The sequence below is a fragment of the Pleurodeles waltl genome, chromosome 3_1 (assembly GCF_031143425.1).
Source record: "Pleurodeles waltl isolate 20211129_DDA chromosome 3_1, aPleWal1.hap1.20221129, whole genome shotgun sequence".
NCBI classification, from domain to species: Eukaryota; Metazoa; Chordata; class Amphibia; order Caudata; family Salamandridae; genus Pleurodeles; species Pleurodeles waltl.
This window is the reverse complement of record NC_090440.1, coordinates 824,272,661-824,293,284: the sequence shown is the minus strand read 5'-3', so window position 1 is coordinate 824,293,284 and position 20,624 is coordinate 824,272,661. Positions and strand designations below refer to the sequence as shown.

The 20,624-nt window shown below is 40.3% G+C and overlaps 1 protein-coding gene across 15 annotated transcripts in view; it reads left to right on the top strand.

The window, feature by feature from the left end:
- The window catches only part of SOX6 (SRY-box transcription factor 6), a 777,007-nt gene that overhangs the window by 612,044 nt on the left and 144,339 nt on the right, over positions 1-20,624 (top strand). For all 15 annotated transcript variants that reach the window (XM_069223720.1, XM_069223708.1, XM_069223713.1 and 12 more), the window contains one exon: positions 1,342-1,421. In XM_069223720.1, the coding sequence (XP_069079821.1) occupies positions 1,342-1,421 (80 nt within the window). The remainder of the gene's footprint in view (positions 1-1,341; positions 1,422-20,624) is intronic.

The following is a 20,624-nucleotide window of genomic DNA, read 5'->3' as shown; positions in this document are numbered from 1 at the left end:
CATATTTTGCCTCAGCTGCCAAAATCCAACAACTTTACTCATGATCTTGTTACATATTCAGGATCTAGACTGACACAAGTATTTTTTTATCTTCAACAGATGTCCTGATCAAAAAATAAAGGGCATTGTAGCAAAACCTAAAATCACAGAGCACACTTGCACAAACAATGCTCCACTGGCACCACATACATTGAGCATTCCCAACAGATTATACGTAAAATCTGAATCTGGGGCATGGCCAAGTGTGTGCCAGGCACAGAGACAGGTACATACTTCAGTCAGAAAGAGAGTAGCCTGCATCTGAGGTGTCATAAGCTCATGATTGATTGAATGGGAAGGTGCACTGGTCACCGGAGGCAATTTAGAGGTTCCCTTTGTGCATTAAAGACCAGCACATATCAATATCCATGCATGGTGTAAGCATTTCTGTACATAATCTTATTTCCATCACTTTATTAAGTATATAGGAAAAACTCAGAGTACAGTTCAAGGGAAATGTTCTCCAAATCCTTCCCAGGGGAATGTGATGGCTTAGCACATAATTGGCGGTCTGTAGGCCTCTGCCTGTTCATCGACATGTGTCATGGCATCAAATGGCTGACATTTGATGGTTAGATTTACAAAAGTTTTTTTTTTTTTCTAGGCGCACATGTAGCTTAACACCCCGCAAAGGTAGCAACTAGTTAGATTTCATTCTAAAAGTCCACGAGTTCAGCACAAAATTGCATTGTCCTGCACTATTGTCTGCACAAACGTTAGTCTAGATATTCCCCAGTCATTATGCGTTGTGGACTGGACACTTATACTGCCAGCTCGCTCCTCCCCATGCATATAGATCCAATTTGTGAATAGGGAACTGTGTGTGCGCAAAGTGCATTTGTACATCAGTGGTGAGCAACTTGCTAATAGAAAATGTGTCTTTTGTGGAAGGGGCAGTCTGCTCTCTTGTGACCTCTTTCCTTTAGAAGAGTTGGTCCTTATTTCTGCATAGAGTTTTTCAGGCTAGTTTCATAAGAAATGTATTTCTCCTCGTGTCTTGCAAAAAAGGGTAATGCTTCAATGGTTACAAAGTCAACATTTCTGAAATGTGCCTTTCAAATTTTAAATAAAATCATAAAACACCGCATTCCTTGCTTGCCAGTTTGCCCATCAGCTATCTGCACGCACAAAGCTCCCAGGTACTGCTGCAAGTCTGTGCCCGGCTCAGCCTTTTGTTTTCGCAGATGTTTGGGCTTAGAGCGGTGTTGCGGAGCGCGGGAGAGGGGAGAACTATGTTTTCACTTGTCGGCTGCTATTCTCAGCTCATTGTCTAAACCTGTATCACATTGTTCTCTTCGACAGGTGATAACTACCCCGTGCAGTTCATTCCATCAACAATGGCAGCTGCTGCCGCTTCTGGACTCAGCCCTTTACAGCTCCAGGTATGTGCGAGAACAAAAGAATGTGGGACCTGAGCCAACTCTGCAGTAGGAAGCTGCTCAGCAGCTGTGTGTTAAATAATGCCTCGACCTTAAAAAATGTTTAAGTGTCTCGCAGAAGGATTAACACCTTGTGAACTCATCCAAATACAACATGGCCAATATGCCGTCAAAGATGTTCTCTATCTCTTTCATAGCAAATACAGTGACCAAATACAAGGTTAGGTTGTAGCAAGAGGACTTGCATTAACGTATGCATACATGCGCAGATCGATGCATACCATTAGATGCCCCAAAGCAAGACTCCTTTTGTAAGCCATAGACAATGTGAAGTCTTGTTTTGGGGCCCAATCACGTGTTTAACTTGTCCTAACTTAGCTTGACTATCGGGAGACTGATAATGATACTGGGATTCCCACACCCAGATGGAGGTGGTGCGTCATGAATTCTCCAATTCCCTTAGTATTGGCTCTAATCCTGGATAATCATCTACCATCCCTGGGACCTGTTTATGCCAGAGTTGCGGTGATAGGATGGTTTGTGCCATGATCAGTATTGAAGTAAAGACATGCTTCTGAGAGCTCCTGGTTTTGAGGCGCTGTGAGATTTGGACAACAGACTAAGTTGTATCCTAGGAAGGTTCCAGAGTTTGGCAATCCGGTTAAAAATGACAAACCTGATAGTCAAGTTGAATTCAAGCATGCGGTTTGGAATTTGACAATTCTTTAGGCTGCGATGAATTGGCCCAAAGCATTTCCAAATAATGTCAGGGCTCCTAGTTAAAGTTAGTTGATGCTTGTGTTTTCCATCCGTAGTAAAGTCTGAGAAGTAGGCTTCCCTTAGGTGTGATGGGTTGCACCAGGACAAGTGCAAATGACATCACGCTTTTCAGAGAAGGTTAGTTGAGACTTTCAGTGTTCATACATGGTTGAATCTCATCTTTTGGGTGTGATACGGCAAAGCAAGTGTGAATAACGCCAGGCCGTGTAGTCTGGTCAGTGGAAGCTTGTACTTTCACTATTTGGTTGGATGTCAAAAATAGGCTTCTTCTGAGTTCAACAATTGCACTGTGGTTTGTGCCAGAGTTCAGGTACATAAAGCAGTGTCTGAAGGCTTGAAATCCTGCTGAGACAGTTGCCTCTCAACGATAGTGGTTGTTATGTGCAAGTAAACAGCAACGCAGAAGCAATGGGTAATCTGTATTCCTGAACTCAAGGTTAGTAGAAGTTTACCTTTATTTCATCAGGGAAAGGAGGTAAAGAACTAGCTGGCACAGGGACACTGTACTGGCTGCTCCCTATCCAGACATTCATCAGAGCTGGAGGTACACTCTAGTGTAGGCCAGAAAGTGCAGATCCCCTGTCAGCTGGAGTGAGCAATCTACAGGTGATATAACAGTACTATTATCTACTCTTGTGCTTCTATGCATTGACATGGGGAATGTATCAAATGGCTTTGTGAGAAGTTGTGCCATCCAAATAGATAGGATCATTTTAATGAACAATGTTCAGACATCAATACTAACAAGGCCAATGTAGTCATTTTTTATTCAGAATGAGATAAACTTATCACACATTTCATTCAGCAAAAATCCATGTTGCAATTGTGTGCAAACATTTATTTGTGCCCGATTTAACATTACAAATTATGTTCAAATTTCACACTGACCAAGGGAGTTTTCCCCAGTACATATGCCACAAAGAAATACATGTTTGAGGTAAGACATGTTATATCACTACATTTTATTTATTTACTTCAGGGCTTTTCTAGAGTGAAGACCAAACAAAACAAAAAAAATGAATATTGTACATGGACATACACATGGAAGACACTGACAGGATAACATACATTACATTTCTTAAAATTGTGAAAAGAAATATTGCGAGTTTGAGGGGTGGTCTAGAAGTGTGCAGCCTGGAGAAGATCTGTAATAGTTGAAAAGTCAGACACAAAGGTATAGGCATTCAAAGCTCTATATACAAACCATACTATGGGTATATTGTCATTAGACTGGCACAATCGTTATTTTGTAAAATCTTGAGTGGTATTATGAGAAGTGTGTTGTATTTATCAACACATTACATATGGAAGGGGTAAACCATAAAGAATCTGCTCATAAACAGTGTAATCACATTCAGAGGCAGGTATGGCCTTTAGAACATGCTTTGTTTGTTCCGTTCTCTCTTTTAAATCGAGCCTGTGCCTTTCCCTACTATTTCATATTTTGTCGCTGAGACTCAGAATGTTATATTCTTCTCTGTCCTCTTTTACATAGCTACATCAGACTTAGTCAAAACCATGTAAATCCTACCAGATTTCACACAACTTGTTTTTTTATGTGGCCCCTACACATTGGAACTCTCTCTCTGACGAGATCAGGTGAGAAGACGACCTTTGTTTTTTCCGGAAAAACACACAAAATCTTTCTTATCAAGCAGCACCTAAAGTTTATTCTTTCATGACTAATCATAAGCTTTGCATGCTCCCATGTTTGGCTTACCTTGTCCTACATTCTCTGCTGGCTCAAATGTTCCTTCTTGGTGATAGATGAACGGTTACTTCTAAATTGTTATCTGCACATCTGGGTTAATTAAGTAGCGCATGTTAATTGAGATTTTTATCTGAAAAAAAGATCCAGAACTCAATTTGTTTAACTCTCAAGATCCAACAACTTTCCAGAACATTCGTTCATATTAAAAGCATCCCTCATCCAGCCTCCCAGAGCTCAACCAATCTACCAACAAAGATAAATGCCTAAAGAATGTGAATGCTCGTTTCTGTTGTATAAGGAAGAGTAGAGTCTGTCAAAGCTGGTTTATCAACCAGGTTTAGGACTGGCAAATTGACAGTCAACTCTGACTACATTGGTCTACTAACCATGTTCAGGAATGGACAAGGAAAGGTAGGTTTCTGCCAAAAAAGTCCAAATCATATGCTCAAATCAAGATCCCCTTTACATTGTCAGACCAAGTTAGAAACATCAGTGTCCAGTTCTTCATGACTCAGTATTTTATTCCATGGGCGACTGAACAGTCCCTTTTATATTTATATTCTTAGAGAAGTTATTCTGCTGTAAATCTTTCATCAGGGAGTAGACATTTCCTTGCTTCAGTCAAAACAAAATGGTGTGGCAGACCTCGCAGTAGCTCCATATAGAACACAAATGCACCTTCTAGCGACTGTGCACTTATTTAGGTCTCTTGGAGTCAAACAATGCACTCAAAGTCTGAAGTTAGTTTCTAAGACATAATTTTCCCAGCCACCGTAGCCTGAATCACTTTGGAAACATATCATTGGGAACTTGCAGACCTGAGGTGGGGAGTTACCTGACTGAATGTAAGTCATCAAAAGCTGTTGATGTTCTTCAATCAGGTGATAATAAGGTTCCTACAATAAGTGTTCATGAGTTAAACATATGGATCGGTGCGTTCCTTCATCACCTTCAAAGTAATGTTTCACTTGCTCCTCTTCTTCAATTCAGGTCTCCAGAGGAACCAAGCTGCTTCCTCGCTAAAGCCCTTCCTGTTTCAAGAGGTTGCTTCATTCCACGATTTTCAAACCCTAAGGATAGAAAATCCAAGCAGGAATCTCCGTGGAGCTGCATCTCACTCAATGATTACAAAAAATTGGCTGCAGCTTTTATACCTGTGCTCTCAAAAATGCCAGCCATTCGTACGAGCATTAGGAATGATGCTTAGTGATGGGTTTGTGAACCAATAGTAACAACCCATGGACCACTATCACAAACTTGTTTATCGAATGCTTTATGTAATTTGTTGTGATAATTGAACTATATTAGTCCAGCCATTCCTTTAGATATTTCATAGATGTGTGTATGTGCTGCATGGAAATCTTGAACACCTTGAAGTTTCTCCTCTGAGAGAGACAACAGCTGCTCAATTTAGACTATTGCCTCATGCACATCATATATATGTGGCCATGTTCCGCAGCCTCACTGATAGAGGAAGGGTTGGCTACAATAGATATGAGGCTTACTAATAGTTCAGTGAGATTGCTCTGGTTAGGCAAGTGAATTGACTGCATGTTGCTGCTTCAAAAGAAGCTATGCATGACTGTTTCACAGAAAGGAGAACTTTACTATGCAGACTTCTGACGTGCTGAGTCATCTCTCTTCAAGCATGGCATTGTCATAAGAAGAACCACGCGATTTGCTACTTTTCTTTTATGTAATGGTAGAAGGGTGTAGACAGAAATTGTTAGTGGAGGACACATTGCCTATATTGCATGACTTCGCCCTTTCTATGCACCTAAGAAACAAATTGAAACATAACCATTAAAGGTGGCCTGCACCCATGATTACACAGCTGCAAAATCTAAAATATAGTGGGATGGTGCAAGCTATAAAGTTAGGTACATGCTAAATTTCCACTAATAGTCCAGATAGCTCAATGTATACATCATATATAGCCTTTCATGTGCAAAGTTTGAGTGTGTAGCTTCTGAATTTTAATGATGCCAGATTGATTGGAAGTCTGATACCCTGTGTTTTTGTAAATATTATGTCCTACTCACTAAGCCTTTATCAACTGATATCCATTGATCTCCATGAATAGATAAACTAGTACATTTTTGTCTGATCTCTGTATTTACTACATAGACACCTTCCCTCTTTTTTGGGTTCTCGCTCTGGAAATGGCTCACTTGGGCAGTAGAACACAGTGGCTGTCATCACTGGTGTATTACCAAAGCAGGCTCATCTCATGTGCATGTGTACATGACACAGGCCCGGTGCATGAGGGCTCCAGCCCTTCAGAAGGCTCAAATTCAGGCCAGGTCCAATTAATATATGTGATATATGGGCCCAACGCCACATTCTGGGGGGGGCCCCAAACACTTTGCTTCACACCACTGGGAGACTTCTACCCATAACATCCTTACAGGATCCCCCATCCACGAAGCTGTGGTTGTATTCCCAAAGTAGAAGGCTAAGTGACTGTAGGTGTTGACGGGGGTGGGGGCACCTCACATCTCCCCATCAACATGAAATCTCATGTGTATTCAATGTTTTATTGGAAGTTACGCATACAGGTGGTTGTTTTCTTGTATAATTGTCCCTTTTACAGTGTTTAGCTCTGCCACTTGAATTATATGTTTTCAGCTGAAGAACAAGATATGCAGGCATGTGCTATCTTTTACTTATTACATGTATTAACTGAGTTGCGTTGCCTATGACATGCAGAACAGGTGCCTTCTAAAGTGCAGAGTAGCGCTGAGGGAAAAAAGAAGAATCTTACTTTGAAAAGAGAGAAGATGGAGAGGAAGATAAAGCAAATGTTATTGATGGCTTGTGACACAGTAAAAGATTTCACCATCTTAGGGCCTGATTCACAAAAATGTTTTTTGGTTTTAGTGAGTAAGCATTACTTACTCCTGAAATTCAGGAAAAGGGTACACCAACGTCAGGAGTAAATCACAACTTAATCTCGATGAATCTTTGTGAATTAGGTTCATAATATGATCTTGCTGGTTGCTCTCTCGTGTACAAACCGATTCTTCCTGTTCAAGACTGTAAGGAAGTCACTTAATGCACTAAACACTTCATTGAGAATTTGCCATTAAATACATTGGTAATGACCGGTGGTGGTAATACCATTTCAGTGATCTAATACCACCATGTAACATTACTACTGCTGCCATTTACATTTCCTGGATGTGTTCCGGCCATAGCTGCCAAGTTTCCAAGGTCCATGAGTGACTAATTAGCCCAGCCCCGTTTTTGTTTAGAATTTTGAGACTTGTAGTCCCAGTTTTATACTGGGTTAAATGTGACTTCAAGTCCCAGAATGCTACGAAAAGAACAGGATTGTCCGAACCAGTCACATGCGGACCTAGGAAACATGGCAACTATGTTCAGCAACTTCCAGCTGCAAGTAGAAATTGGCAGTGGCTGTGGGTGTGCTTTCATATCAGCGTCCGTCAGTAAGTGAATTTGGCAGAGTGTTAAAAATACTTGATAAACCAAGTAGTGAACATTTTTTTACCATTTCGAATAAGGGTTTAATGTATGAAGAAGAATCCCTTTTTATTGAATAACCAGGATTTAATACCACTGCGTGTTAGCCCAGCTGTTGACATAGCTGTTGCGCCTCAAATTGCGTTACGTGTCTCAACGGGCAGCCTGTTCTACCCACGGATGGGCGCTATAACCCACAAGAAATCCCAGTCTGGCCCCGCTGTATTCACTTTTCGCAAAACTGGTCCCTGTGGGATTGTATCTGAAACAAAGAAATGTTGGAACCGTGTCAACATCCACAATGCAGCAATTAAACTTCGAACTTGTGATAGCCAGAGATGTTCCCAAACAAAATGAAATCTTGAAAAGAAATGTGTCTTGTGACTTTTGTACCGCTGCGATATCACTTGAGCAAGGCGTCCTTCGCAGTTTATCGCTTACAGCATTAATGACGCTTGGCAAGCCTTAACAATGTCTGCAGCTGTGATCCGAGAGCTGCGCGCATGCTTTGTTATCGAGTTAAAAAAAATAAAAAAGAGGAGAAAGACAACGCGCCCGTAGGAATGATCTTTTCCTCCTGGTTTCTTTTCTCTCGTTGTAAACAAAGTATGGACCTTTTGTTCTGGAAGTCTGTGCAGATCCGGTGCAGGGTTGAAGCAATGCCCCGTCTGCCTCTTTGGGCCAGTAGTAGCCGAATGAAGGCCAGGGCGGCTATTTTTAGTTAAACAGTCCAGCAGATGGAGGCCTGCATAGTCATGTATCTGAAGGTTGAGGGGGGCCGAGCCATTCATTTTAATAATGCTTTTAACCCTGGGAACAATCAGAAAACTGCAGCTCGAAGGTCACCGCGTGTATGACCTTCTGAGGACAGGGGGCAGAGACTACAGTAAACAATATATTACATTTCTCTTTATTTTAGTTCTCTCACATATATTCATTTCAGGACAGAGCTGACATTTGGTTTCTGAGGCTATTTTCATGCGAGACCCTTGAGTAAGTCAAGAAAAATGTGCAGGGAAAGGGCCAAAGCAATGTGACATTAATGTAGATAGGGTCTTTAAATAGCCAGGGATTACATGTGGCCGTTTATGAAGAAATACTTCTCAATGGGATGAATCTTTTAATGAGTAGATTCCTTGAAAAAAATGTGTTTACTTGATGGTCCCGGCTAGCGCTGTTTGGTTACTCTCAGCTCAGGATCATCCAAATCCGTTTTCTTTATTGGAGCCAATGTTGCTTGATTGGCTCGGCTGTGACCGAAGGCGCTTGAACCTGTTCCGGGAGCGCATTTTGCTAAGTAATGTACCTGCTGTCTGCCTTATTCCATCGTGCATGCATCTCCTCGGCAAATACAGCACTTAAGTATCACACGGCTTAAGTATTTCTAATTAAAATATCTCCAAGTGTCAGCACATTGGTAATGTATTATTTTAATCCATTTATTTTGTTTATGGAATAGTGACACATGTTTAGATTGTGAAATATATGAGCCTTAAAAAATTGCTTTTATTGGACAAAATTAATTTCCACAATGCTGTCTCGGTAATGTGTTCAGTCACCCAGTCAGTCATATATACAGGGCTGCCAGTCTTAATGTTTGTTAGACACACTTTAGCAGTTTATGTGACATTAGATTCTGGGACTTTGTCATTTTCATTTTGAAATGCAATACATTGGATTCGTGTTTTCATCTTTGCTTCCTCTTTACTTCCCATCCATCTTACTTCCCTTCACCCAGATCTCTGATTTCTTTTAACTTCAGTCCTTGCTTATTTCCTTTTCATGCGTTCCTAGTTTTACTTTATTAAGTTCCTCTCTTCCTTCCCTTCTGCCTTCAGTTTCTTCCTTATTGCTTCTACTCTTTCTTTCTTCTTGGTATGTTTTCCTCTTTAGTTTTATGCATATTCATTTTTTTATATTTTTCTAGATCGCCATTTCATTTGGTTTTCCTTTCTTGGTCACTATTCTCTCATATTTTTCTTTTCTTTTCTTCCCTTTCTTCTTTTCTCAGTTTCTTTTCCCTTTTTCCATATCTTGTGATTCTTGGTCTCTCTCTTGCTCTGTGTGTGCATAAAATTTCTCCCTGTCTCTCTCTCTCACTCTACATGCATCCATGCCTATATATATATTGAAACTTCTTTACACTTCTGAGTCTTCCTTTCTTTTTTCTTTCTTTCTTCCTTCCTTTCTTAATAAATTGCTTTATTTAGGTTTCACTACTTGCACTTTTCTTTGGTTATTTTCTCTCCCTTCCTCCATATTCTTCGTGCCCTTACCCAGTATTTTTCAATCCATCTGACTCTTACAGACACACACATTTGAAAAACAGCGAGAGATTCAGTAAGACCAATCAAAATTAAAACAGCTAGTTACTTTTCAGACTTAGACAGTCTAATTTGTTTGTCAGCGACTAGATGTTTGGGACAGCAAAGTGAGTGAATGACTGTCAGCAGGGAATTCTACAAGACAAGTAATTTCTCTCAGCCTATTACTGACGGATTGCTCACTCCCTCCTATTGCCAGAGAAAACAAAGTTCATATTATTACAGGCAGAGGTTCTGTCTTCATTAGTCTTGTTACTACGCTCTATGTATGGGGCATATTTTAACAGAATGGTACTTCATATCTTACTTTGAATGGTGACTCAAATTAAAGATCTAGGAATAAATTGTAGGATGATTGAGTAAAATATGTTCTTGCTTTTTGCTTGATAGGCAAAGCTGCCCATCATTCTGTGCAAATGACTGACGTTGTTTAACAACAAGTGTGCATTTAAAGGACAATGTTAGCAGACAAAATATATTTTAACATCCACCTGGAGCCCTGGCAGATGTAACATACTTGAGTGCAGGTACCAGCATTAGTTTTATGCAGAAAATCTCTCCGGAGTTACCAATAAACAAAAGATAACTCGATTATCCAATGCAATGAAACAGACAATCTCAGTTTTCTCTTGATTATAGTTTGCTAAGTGTACCTGAATAGTCAATGTGCCAACTGTAAGCCCAATGTTTCTTAAACCTTCCTTTGACGTAGTCCCATTCTCCTTCAGTAACCCAAGTATAACAGTACAGAAACGTCTTTACTTCCATTTTCCACACAACTAATATGGGTATGATCGTAATTTATGGGTCTAAGATTATCAGACTTTTAGGCTTAACTCGGGTTATAACTGAGAAGTTCAGAAACCCTGAATCAGCTACTTGAGAGAGTTTGAAAAAGCCAGTTGGTCTATTTGAATTTCGAGGATTGAGGTTGAAAAAGTTCAGTTAGAATAGTTTCTTTACAGATATGCTAGTTAAAGGCAAATTCTCAAGACATTTGTAAAGGTGTTTTGGGTTGTCTATTTTTCTACTGACACATTTTCAAACCGAATTCATGAAAGCATTTATTTGTTTAAAAATACAGGTTGCCCCCCCCCCCCCTTGTTAAGTATCCCTGTAATTAAAGTTTAGCCATGAATTACACTAGAATTTCCTTTTCCTTTTTATTTGTAGAATTTCTGCCTGTCATGGTAAAAATGGATGTTGTTGTTCTTGTGTCATAAGCAGTTTACTTAGATATATTTTGGAGCTCTTAGTTTCTAGTATAAACGGATGTTTCTGAGTCTGTTGTCAGTAAACTTAATGATCATTGGCACATAGTTCTATTATTTTCATTCCTTTCCCCACTAGGACTGAGCTGAACGTCTGGCTGCTTATTTCTACCCTTGTCAGATACTAGTATCTTGAAATATCATACATCCTTCCTTGGGATTGGATCTCGGAGCTTTCACTACTATTGAGATGTGGGTTTAGAATGAGCTATTGCACAAATGGACAATTCCCTTTTTGAGACACTCCAGCAGTTTGGATCTTCATGACTGATGAATGATCTCCTTTACTTGACAGGAAGTTTATTCTTTGTGTTTGAACCTTATCAACAGAAGACACATGCAAGGAAAAAGGAATCACATGGGCGTTAGCAACATAACATTTCATATCTTTAACTCACACATTGTGGTTGGCAAATACCTATATGCACATGCCTAGTATGAGGTGATCCATTCATGGTTTCCTGCTCACTACCAGTCCTGTCCATTAGCCAGCCAGATACCTAAAATTGGTCACTGACTTGTCTGCCAATCCTGCAGTGGTAGGGCTTCAATCTGTGAGGTGATCTTTGCGATTTGTAAGCCCTGAGCCTTCATGGTGTTATGAAAGAAAAAATGACCCTGACTACCTGCGAGATGTCTTTCAGGGTATTTGCATCATTTTTTCTCTCTGTTTAAGACTGCCCGTCTTTTCCTGGTGGCATGAACAGAAAAAAGGATGTTTGCCCTAAATAGTGTGGATTGTTCTTTCACTAATGATCCCAGGTCCATTGGGCTCTTGATGTAAGATTTTCGTCAGCAGAGCCACCCTGATCCTTGTCACAAGAAATATGATGGTCCATCTAGATCTAAATAGAGTTGGTTAGTGGCTAGTATGGGGGGCAGGGTGCTCCAACATGTTGGCGGTAGAATGCCCTTTCTGTTAATCTATAAATGAGGGCCAAAGTTTACAACAATTGTATGCATGCATGTATATTTCAGGACATGTTATTGAAGAATGAATACATACTTTCATTGGCTCTGAATATTGCAATTCAAAATGCTTTCTCCATGCTGACAATTTCTGGGGAAAGGATAACTGGTTCCTGATCGAAGGGATGACGAATGTTTTTATGTTTCTTCTCATTAACCTTGCATGAAGATTTGATATTAACTCCCTCGGTGTGTCTCTTGCAGGAAAATTGCAAATTGAAGGGGTTAATAGCTGGAATATGTAACCATGACTGTTCCTCCTCACTTGCCCACTTCCCTCGGCTCCGCCAGACATACATATCATTTGGATTTTTGCTCATTCTCCTATTATCCGCCCTGCTGTGTAGCGGGAGGATAACAATAGGCTCACACGCGCTCTGTTTATACTTAGTGGCAGGCTAACTTAATATAACTGTACTGCTTCTTACTGAGAGGCAAAGACGCCACACTGTGTGGCAGTTAATCCTAATTTTACAGTTTCAAAGTGAAGCCATTTAGCAGTGCATTTGCTTTCATGAGAAACTGTATGTTGTGTAGGTCAAAAACGGCATACATTTCTGGCCTCTTTTTGCTTTATGATAAATAAGGAATGAAGCAAACACATCTTAGCAGGTAGGATGGCTCAGGGAGTTAACATGTGTCTTTGACTCTTGATGTTGCAGCTAATGAGTATGCATTCTTACAATGCCAACACAGCCTTCCCTCCTACCTTGGTTGTCAACTTGACTTCCATCCTCGCTACTCACACCTATCCATAACCCACAGAAGGCTGCAAGTAATAATATAATTTGAAATATGACTAAAGTTGCATAGTCCAATGGTAACTCCTTGTTTGCACTCCTTGGAAATGGTGAAAGTGTCGTATCGAGCACCCAAAACAGGTTAATATATTCCTCTCTTCTTAATTGATAAATAATACAAGCAAATAAACTAACATATCTATCTAATATATTTTGGTTGGAAAGCAGTTTGCTATGCTTATGACTTTGTGTTGGACTTTATAAACAACCCAGACTTAAGAATATATATTACATTTTCCTACAGCTGTACACTGAGAGGTCTACCCGGTTACTTTTGCTAAGAACCTTAATAATTAGGCATGTTGGTCAAGATACAATCTTCTTTTATGCCGTTGCTTTAAAAGAGTGTTAAGTGTCACTGTCAGGTGTCCTGCACTCATATTTCGGAGCACTGCAATGCTTGGTTGTCTGCTAACTCGCTGCTCGAAAACGTTAAAATGTAAGCTTTAGCATGCAAATATAAAATCATACATTTGCCATAGTGACAGTAAAGTCTGTCATTTAATCAATGGCAGTTAATAAGACACCAGGAACAACTTAACTATTCCTATTGCAATAAAAAAGTACCACCATATCAACAAAACAAGGGTGCAGCTTGGGTCCAAGATGAAGAGTCTTCCATGGTGTCGTTTTGTAGGGCTGATCAGACTGCCATGCACTTTTTTATGGGTTTGCTAGTCCTATGACAATAGCCAGATCCAAGTACTAAGAAGAAATGCCATAAAGATGCAATGTTTTCTGTGGAAATCAGAATATTGAAATTCTCCATTGTTCCGCAACCTATCGTGCAGAATATAACCAGGCATGCTCTGCCTTGGCAATGAGCTCCTTGCCTCTCATTGGCTTTAAGCTAAAATGAAACCCGATTGGGAGACACCAACTTTGAGAAATATACGTAAGCATATTTTATCTAATTTGCAATTACATTGGATTTCTTCAGAAAATTATATGATCCAGTTCCGAGTTCCTGTCACCCACCTACTACTTTATGTACTTTACTACTTTATGTATCCTGTGCAGATACACCAGGCCCTAGGCACAAATACCTCTTTTCAGTATGTCCCTTGGCCTTCGTATTGATATATGATAGGATTTTTTATGACAGAGTACATGTAAATCTGGCTTAAAGGTTTCCAGTGAACAGTGTAAGGAATTTGTGTATCTCTTCCAAGCATTAGATTCTGCTTCAAAGTATCACTTCATCACAGCTGGTGTAACGGATGCACATGGACGACATTACTTTTTGAAGATTAGACATAGCATCAGCTACGAAAACCCCAAAAGAGGGTGACATCCATCTCCTCAGCTGTTCTCAAAGGCATTGCTAATTGGATTATTCTGTGCAGCCAAATCCTTGTTTCATCAGTTTCAATACTGTCAGCACATTGTATATGAACAAACGTTCCTGAGCACCTGTGCGCCCTCCTATTAATTACGTGAGAGCCTGATCACAAACACATTGTCTGCGCTCTGCCGTTGCCGCTGCTGTACAGTTGGCCACTCATCGACACTCTCAGCAGTGACTATTGTTTCATCCTATTCATTAATTCATATCATATTCATTTAGGAAGATGTGCTGCTCTTGAGAAAAACAAAGCCTTTGACGAGATGGGAGACTTAATGACGATGGAGGAGCCGGCTTGAGCGCGACATGGTTCACCGTTCAGAGCCTAATGACTACATTAATTGATAGCATCCAGGTCTGTGGGCTGAGGAAGAGCTTTAGTGCAGTGCTGTGAGCTCCCCAGCCATTCCCGCAGACTCAGTATATTCAGCAGGTTGCATGCCAGCGGATGAAACAGATGTTCAACCATACTGGAAGTGAGCGGCGTTCTGCATCAAGACCTGGAGAGTCCTCCTGACATCTGGATGCTGCTGGGGCGAGAAGGCTGCCTTGGGCCAGGAGGCTGCAGCAGCCTTGTGGCGGTGAGCATAGGGTCCTGACTGCTCTTTAGGAGATTAGTGCAGTGAAGCAACCCTAATGCTGAATTATCGCTTGGTTGCTTTCTTCCAAGGAATCATGGGACAAGGTCTAGTCAAAGAGGGGTATTTTACAATAAAGTCATGTTCAAAGAGACAAGTTGAATTATTGCAGCATTCCAATAATTTATTTCAAAATAATTTAATGCATGCTTTGCTTGAAGGGACATTAGCTTAAATTGGGGTAAAAAAGAAGTGCATATTAAAAAGACTACATTCCATTCAGTATAACGGGATGGGAAACTGGAGAATCTGGCTGATAGATGTGATGAAACAAACTGCACATAGAAAGGCAGCCATTTTAAGAGAATAGTGAAGAAAAAAGCAGAAGTATCTATATAAGTCTCTATATTATATTATACTATTTTTAAATATGACATAGATAATAGCAAAGGTAGTTTAGGAAAAAAGAGTGCACTTTTTAAAGTAGTTTACAAACACCTATAATTCACTTTGCCACAAGGTACAAATGTTTATCTTCCCCAGTCTACGCAACATAATGACACCATTTGAGCACCAGCAGTGTGAAAGCAAATAGAAAACTTCTGCTCTATAACATATCAAAAGTTATGAGATTTGAGGAACATCCTTTACACCACGAGATGTTTTGGGCATGTTATACTGATAATTTCCATGTTTTTAGTCAAAGAAACCAAGTTGATTGATGGAAAACTATCCAGAACTAAACAGAAATGTCATCCGGTTTATGGTGCGGTTGATATGTTTTAAAGATGCAAACTCACTTGAAGGCAATTGGAATTATTGTTGATGGCTTGGAAAAGGATAATAGAACTAGACAAAACTTATGTAAGTAGTGCAGGAAGATTTGAAGAAGTACACAAGTTTAAAATTAATTGTTAATAGGGAGTTTGAAAGGGGTAAAGAGGTAATTCAAAGTGACAAAAGGATATCAGAAGTGGTTTGAGGGCACTGGATGCAGTGGGAGAGACATGAAGTGATCAAGTAATTTTAGAAGAGGAACCTTAATAATGGAACTGGTAGTGATAGAGTTAGTTCATATTCAGGAACAAAATTTAGAGAAGTGCACATGATGCTGAATGTTATGGTCGGGGAGATGGAAGTGCAGGCGGCTATTCAGAAGTAGGAAGACCTTGGACATTACAGTGTAAAGTTTAGAAGTGATGAAAACCACTGGACATCAAAGGTGCAGGGGAGTTTAGACTTTGTGGCTTGGTGTTTAGGAATGATGAAGGGGAGATTGGAAGTGACAGGGTGAAATATTTATTGAAAATGCAGAAGTTGTAGTGCAGGAATTTAGGAGTTGCAGCAGGAAAGCGTAGTATTTGTGAAGGGGTACTACGAAGATGCAGATGGAATCGAAGGAGAGTTTAGAAGAAAACCATATGGAATTGAGATCTTGAAATGCTGCAACTTAAGAACTGATGTTTGCAATGGAAAGTGGTATAGTATATGCATCTACGCACCATTGAACCATCTATGTAGTACACTGCACATAATGACTCTCTTGTATGTTATAATTGTTGTGTGACATATGTCCCAAATTCTTTAAATTATGTACTCTGAATTGAGGGGATATAACAACAGTAATTGGTTTACTTCACACTGCAGTACATTTTTCACTCTTTGTGTTTCATTTATATTGACTTTATAGAAAATTACTGCACTTTAGGCTGTAAGAGATGATCTTGCATATAGTAGATTAAGCGTACATATGATTTTAAAATTTGTAGGTAACTGGGGACTTGACTGCAGTTGTCTGTACTGCCAGTATTCTGTCAATATGCTAATGGGCGTGAATGGTAATTTAGAACTTGGGCTCAATATGCTCTTGGTAGTTTTTAGAACTTTGATGTTTGATTGTTCTATCGTATTTTGATGAGGATTGATATCCATTCTATTGAACCTAGTACTTTAACAAATGTTGCCTTTCAGTGCATTTCTCTGGTTTCTTGGAAATACAGATGTACACTTATTGGGTTAGTTTGGTAGTATTTTGGGAAAGTAGTGGGTGTTTATCTTCTATTGCCATGGGGGTCTGTCTGTTTGTCTGTCTGTCTATCTATCTATATATCTATCTATCCCAACACACCTTTGATGATGTAACACAGAAGTAGATTGACAGTTGAGAAAAGGCTCCTCTCTTTAAATTCATGCAGATGACTGACCACTTTTCCATCAGAAATAACTGCTTTGTGGTGTGTAGAATGTTTAAATGGCAGGAGCCACATACCATTTGTATCTTGAGCCTTCACTGACTCTGACCATCTTTCCAGCATATTTTCCTGACTACACAGGCTTTTTGTGGTTGTAAGCTTCAGGAGGGTTTCAAGTTTCTGATAACACCAGGAGTTCACATCAGATATTATTTCCTCATTCTAGTCTGAATCCCAAAACCCCTTCTTCTCCAAGTTTGTTCATTCTCAGTTAAAAAGGGTAAGTTAAAGCTTGAGGTGTCACTTGCTGTTATCTCATTTGATAAAAAAAAGTTGATGTTTGCTCAGGAAATTGCAATTAATACGGGTGATACTTTTGCTAGTGTTTGACACCAGTTATTGATGATGTTAGAGGCACACAGATACACTGGGCAAAACTGTGATTTATCTTATTGGAAATTCTCTGTGGCTTGTTTAAGATACAGGGATGGTGATCATAATTCATTACTATGTTTTCTGATCAATACAATTTGATCTGAGACAGATAGTTTTCTAAAACTCTAAGGGGCAGGCCCATGTGGCGACTACTAATTAAGATATTGGACATTTCCTTTGTTATGTTTGATCTCCATGAGATCTCTGTGGATTAAAGTGATCTGTGTCTTGGATAATGCTTAGCACATAAAATTGCCTATAGTAGCCCCACGTACTTAAATCCACTCGGCAAGTTACTTTAAAGCATGTCAACCATCAGTAGCCATCAAAGCAGGTCCCATTCAGACAAAATGGCCAACTCAGGACCAATAGGTGTCTTCCCATGTGGCACTCAAGCATGTGCCTGGTGACGGCCTCTTTGTCCCTGGGCATGCATCTGTAATACAGCTTGTGCAAGGGAAAATACTTTTTCTTATTACAGGGGACCACTGAAAAATTGGGGAATGCTTCCCTGGATCTAGCTAGCGGCATATTGAACTGCTGCAGCCCATATTACAGAATACCATGCAAACTCATTCTCTAACAATTACGTGCTCAAGTGGTGCAAAAGGCAGGTTGAAATGCTCACCATCCTCTAGGACATTTTTATATTAAGGCCTCTGGTGCATTTATAATCATAACTTTTTTTATTTTAGAATTTTGTATTTTTGGGGCGGTGGATATTTGATCTCTTTATCAATAAAATCTTTATCATGGTATTTTACCCTTTGGCAATACCTAGAGATGAATATTTGAAATGGCTCTTTGTACTTACACCTGTATCCCTCTCACCTATTGTCATGGGGCAGCTAAAAGCATCCGCATTCTTTTTTAGGAAAAAGCAGGGTTTTCCGGAACGCCTTTCATATGGACTGTATTTTCTATTGGCAATTTAATTCTCAGATGGACAAAGGCATTATTTAGCCATCAAATTGTATTAAAGGATTTCTCAGAGGTCCATTTTGAAGACTCTACAGGAAAAGTAGCTTAGCAGAATATTCTCAGCAGAGCAACACTTTCAGTCTGTTAAAAAAAATGAGTGAAATGAGGTGAGACAAAGCCGTGGAGCCACAGAGATGGTTCCCCGCTTCAACCTCTAGTCGGTGACTCCACGGGGGAATTGCTCTTCACAGCTTAGCAGCTCCGTAGGCCGGGAAGAAAGCGTTTCTCCCCCTTGCTGTTGTTTGTTCCCCCAGTCAGCTTTTTGGCCGAGCCTTTGTTCTCTCCTGACATCATAGAAATGCATTTTCCCTGTAGGGTTCTTGGGGTGGGGGCAGAGCTTACATATTACTGGGCTTAGAGGTTTTGCACGAGTCACATCAGAAAAAAACAGGAAAAAAAGCAGTCTGATTTAAATATCATAGGTCTGTATGTTTGTCGGTGAAATAGTTATTATCTTTCGGTATATACGGCATTATTTATACACCAGACCTCTGTGAGTATGCGGATTGTACTGCAGTTAATGTAAACATTGAGCATGTTTCAGAAAGTTGTTTCGTAGATTACCATTTCATATCTGCATTTTTCTTTGCTGTGGTTTTGAAATGAGCATAGCCTCTGTTTGGAGGGAAGAAAGGATATTAAATAGTCACACACCTCCCTTTGTGTGCAAATCGTTATGCAAATTCTCCAGACAGGATTTGAATTCCAGCCTATGCTTTGAAGTGATTCTACACAGGCGCTCTTGTGCAGGAGGTTCGGGTGCACGGTTTTAAGCCACGTCGCGCAATTCTCGCTTTGCCACCTGTTTCCCGGCTCAGCTGCAACAATGACACTCTAATTGCTGCCGAGTGTTTCAAAAATAGCCGTGTCATGAAGGCCAGTGTGAAAGTGGAGAAACGTAGAAACAAGTGAGAGGCACCAAATGGCCAGCTTTAAGATATTCTCTTCTTCCCACATGCACAAGGGAAGGGCCCTAGATAGTCAATGTGATTAATCGTATGCGGTTTTAATGCTGTCGAAGCTGCAATATCTGTTTCATGAAAGCCTGTTGTCTTTTCACAATTGCACATTTTTAAACATTTGCGGAAAGGGCGCCACACAGGAGAGATCTCTGTGTCATAAATAAGATAGCACACAAGCACCAGATGGGGCGGAAGCCCAGACCTTGGAGGTCAACCCTCAGAGCAGACTCATAAGGGACTCAGCAGAAACAATACCTGTGAGGTGGTGTATACACACCCTTCTCCCCAATAGTTGTTTAAAAAGTGTGTCTGGTTGGGCACAGGGTACCAAAATGAATGAAAATCGAGTGTATGTGTGTATATATATTACCTACTGACGATAGCCAGTACATATAGTTAGGTCCAACTTTTCCCGTAGACAAATTGCTTTTTTGTTTTGCTAATAACTTTGGTGCCGTTTGACGAGTCTTCACGAAATGTTCAAAACTAGTTTGCCACTCTCTTTAGATAGTGTGTCGGTGGAAGGATTGAGGGTGATTCATCAAGCGGGGGCCGAGAAAAGGAGGGATCCTAAAACACATTTTACCCATGCATTTTCTATGGGGATTTTTTCAATTTTTAGGCACTGCTACAGCCTGAATCGCTGAATGGAATTGTACCAAATTTGGCAGAAACCTAGATCTTGGTCTAGAAAGAGCCCTTAATATAATTATGTGTAAATCTGTTCAGTAGGTTTGGAGTTATTAAAGGAAAAAAATAGAGATCTTGGGACATGTATCCTCCCCGCATCCGCAGGTACCCGCAAGGGATCCATGGGTACCCACTCGTTCCCACGGATCCAAACCCTGAAGGGAGGCCCTTATTAGCAGGCTGCAACCTGAAAGGAAAGTTGCAGCGGCCATTTTGTTTCTCAGCTGCACACTAGGGATAAATAATAAATATCACATAAGGGGCCAGGATAAAGGTATCCTGACCCCATAGGAAACATGGAGGGTTCTCTGAGGGACCCCTTATTGGCTAAATCTTGCCCAAATAATTCTTTTTTGGCTGATCCCTAGATCTGTGGATCTACCACTGGGCTCAGCCCAACCCCCAGTCTAAAAATTGCAAAGGATCCACGGATCTGTAGGCCAATGAAAAACAAAAACATGCATCGACTCACATAGGAAATCCCCGCCACACACGGCCGAACTTTGTGTGTGGTGGTGGTTGTATAAATGTATGGTAAGTATATATCACTTTATGTTAAGGAATACATAGAAGGTCACTGAAAATCCAAAGGAGGGTTAGTGGTAGCACAATGGCCATGATGGGCAAGAGGAAAGGGGCAGGGGCATGCACAATGGACCATGGAGCACAGAAGGGTGGGGTAAGT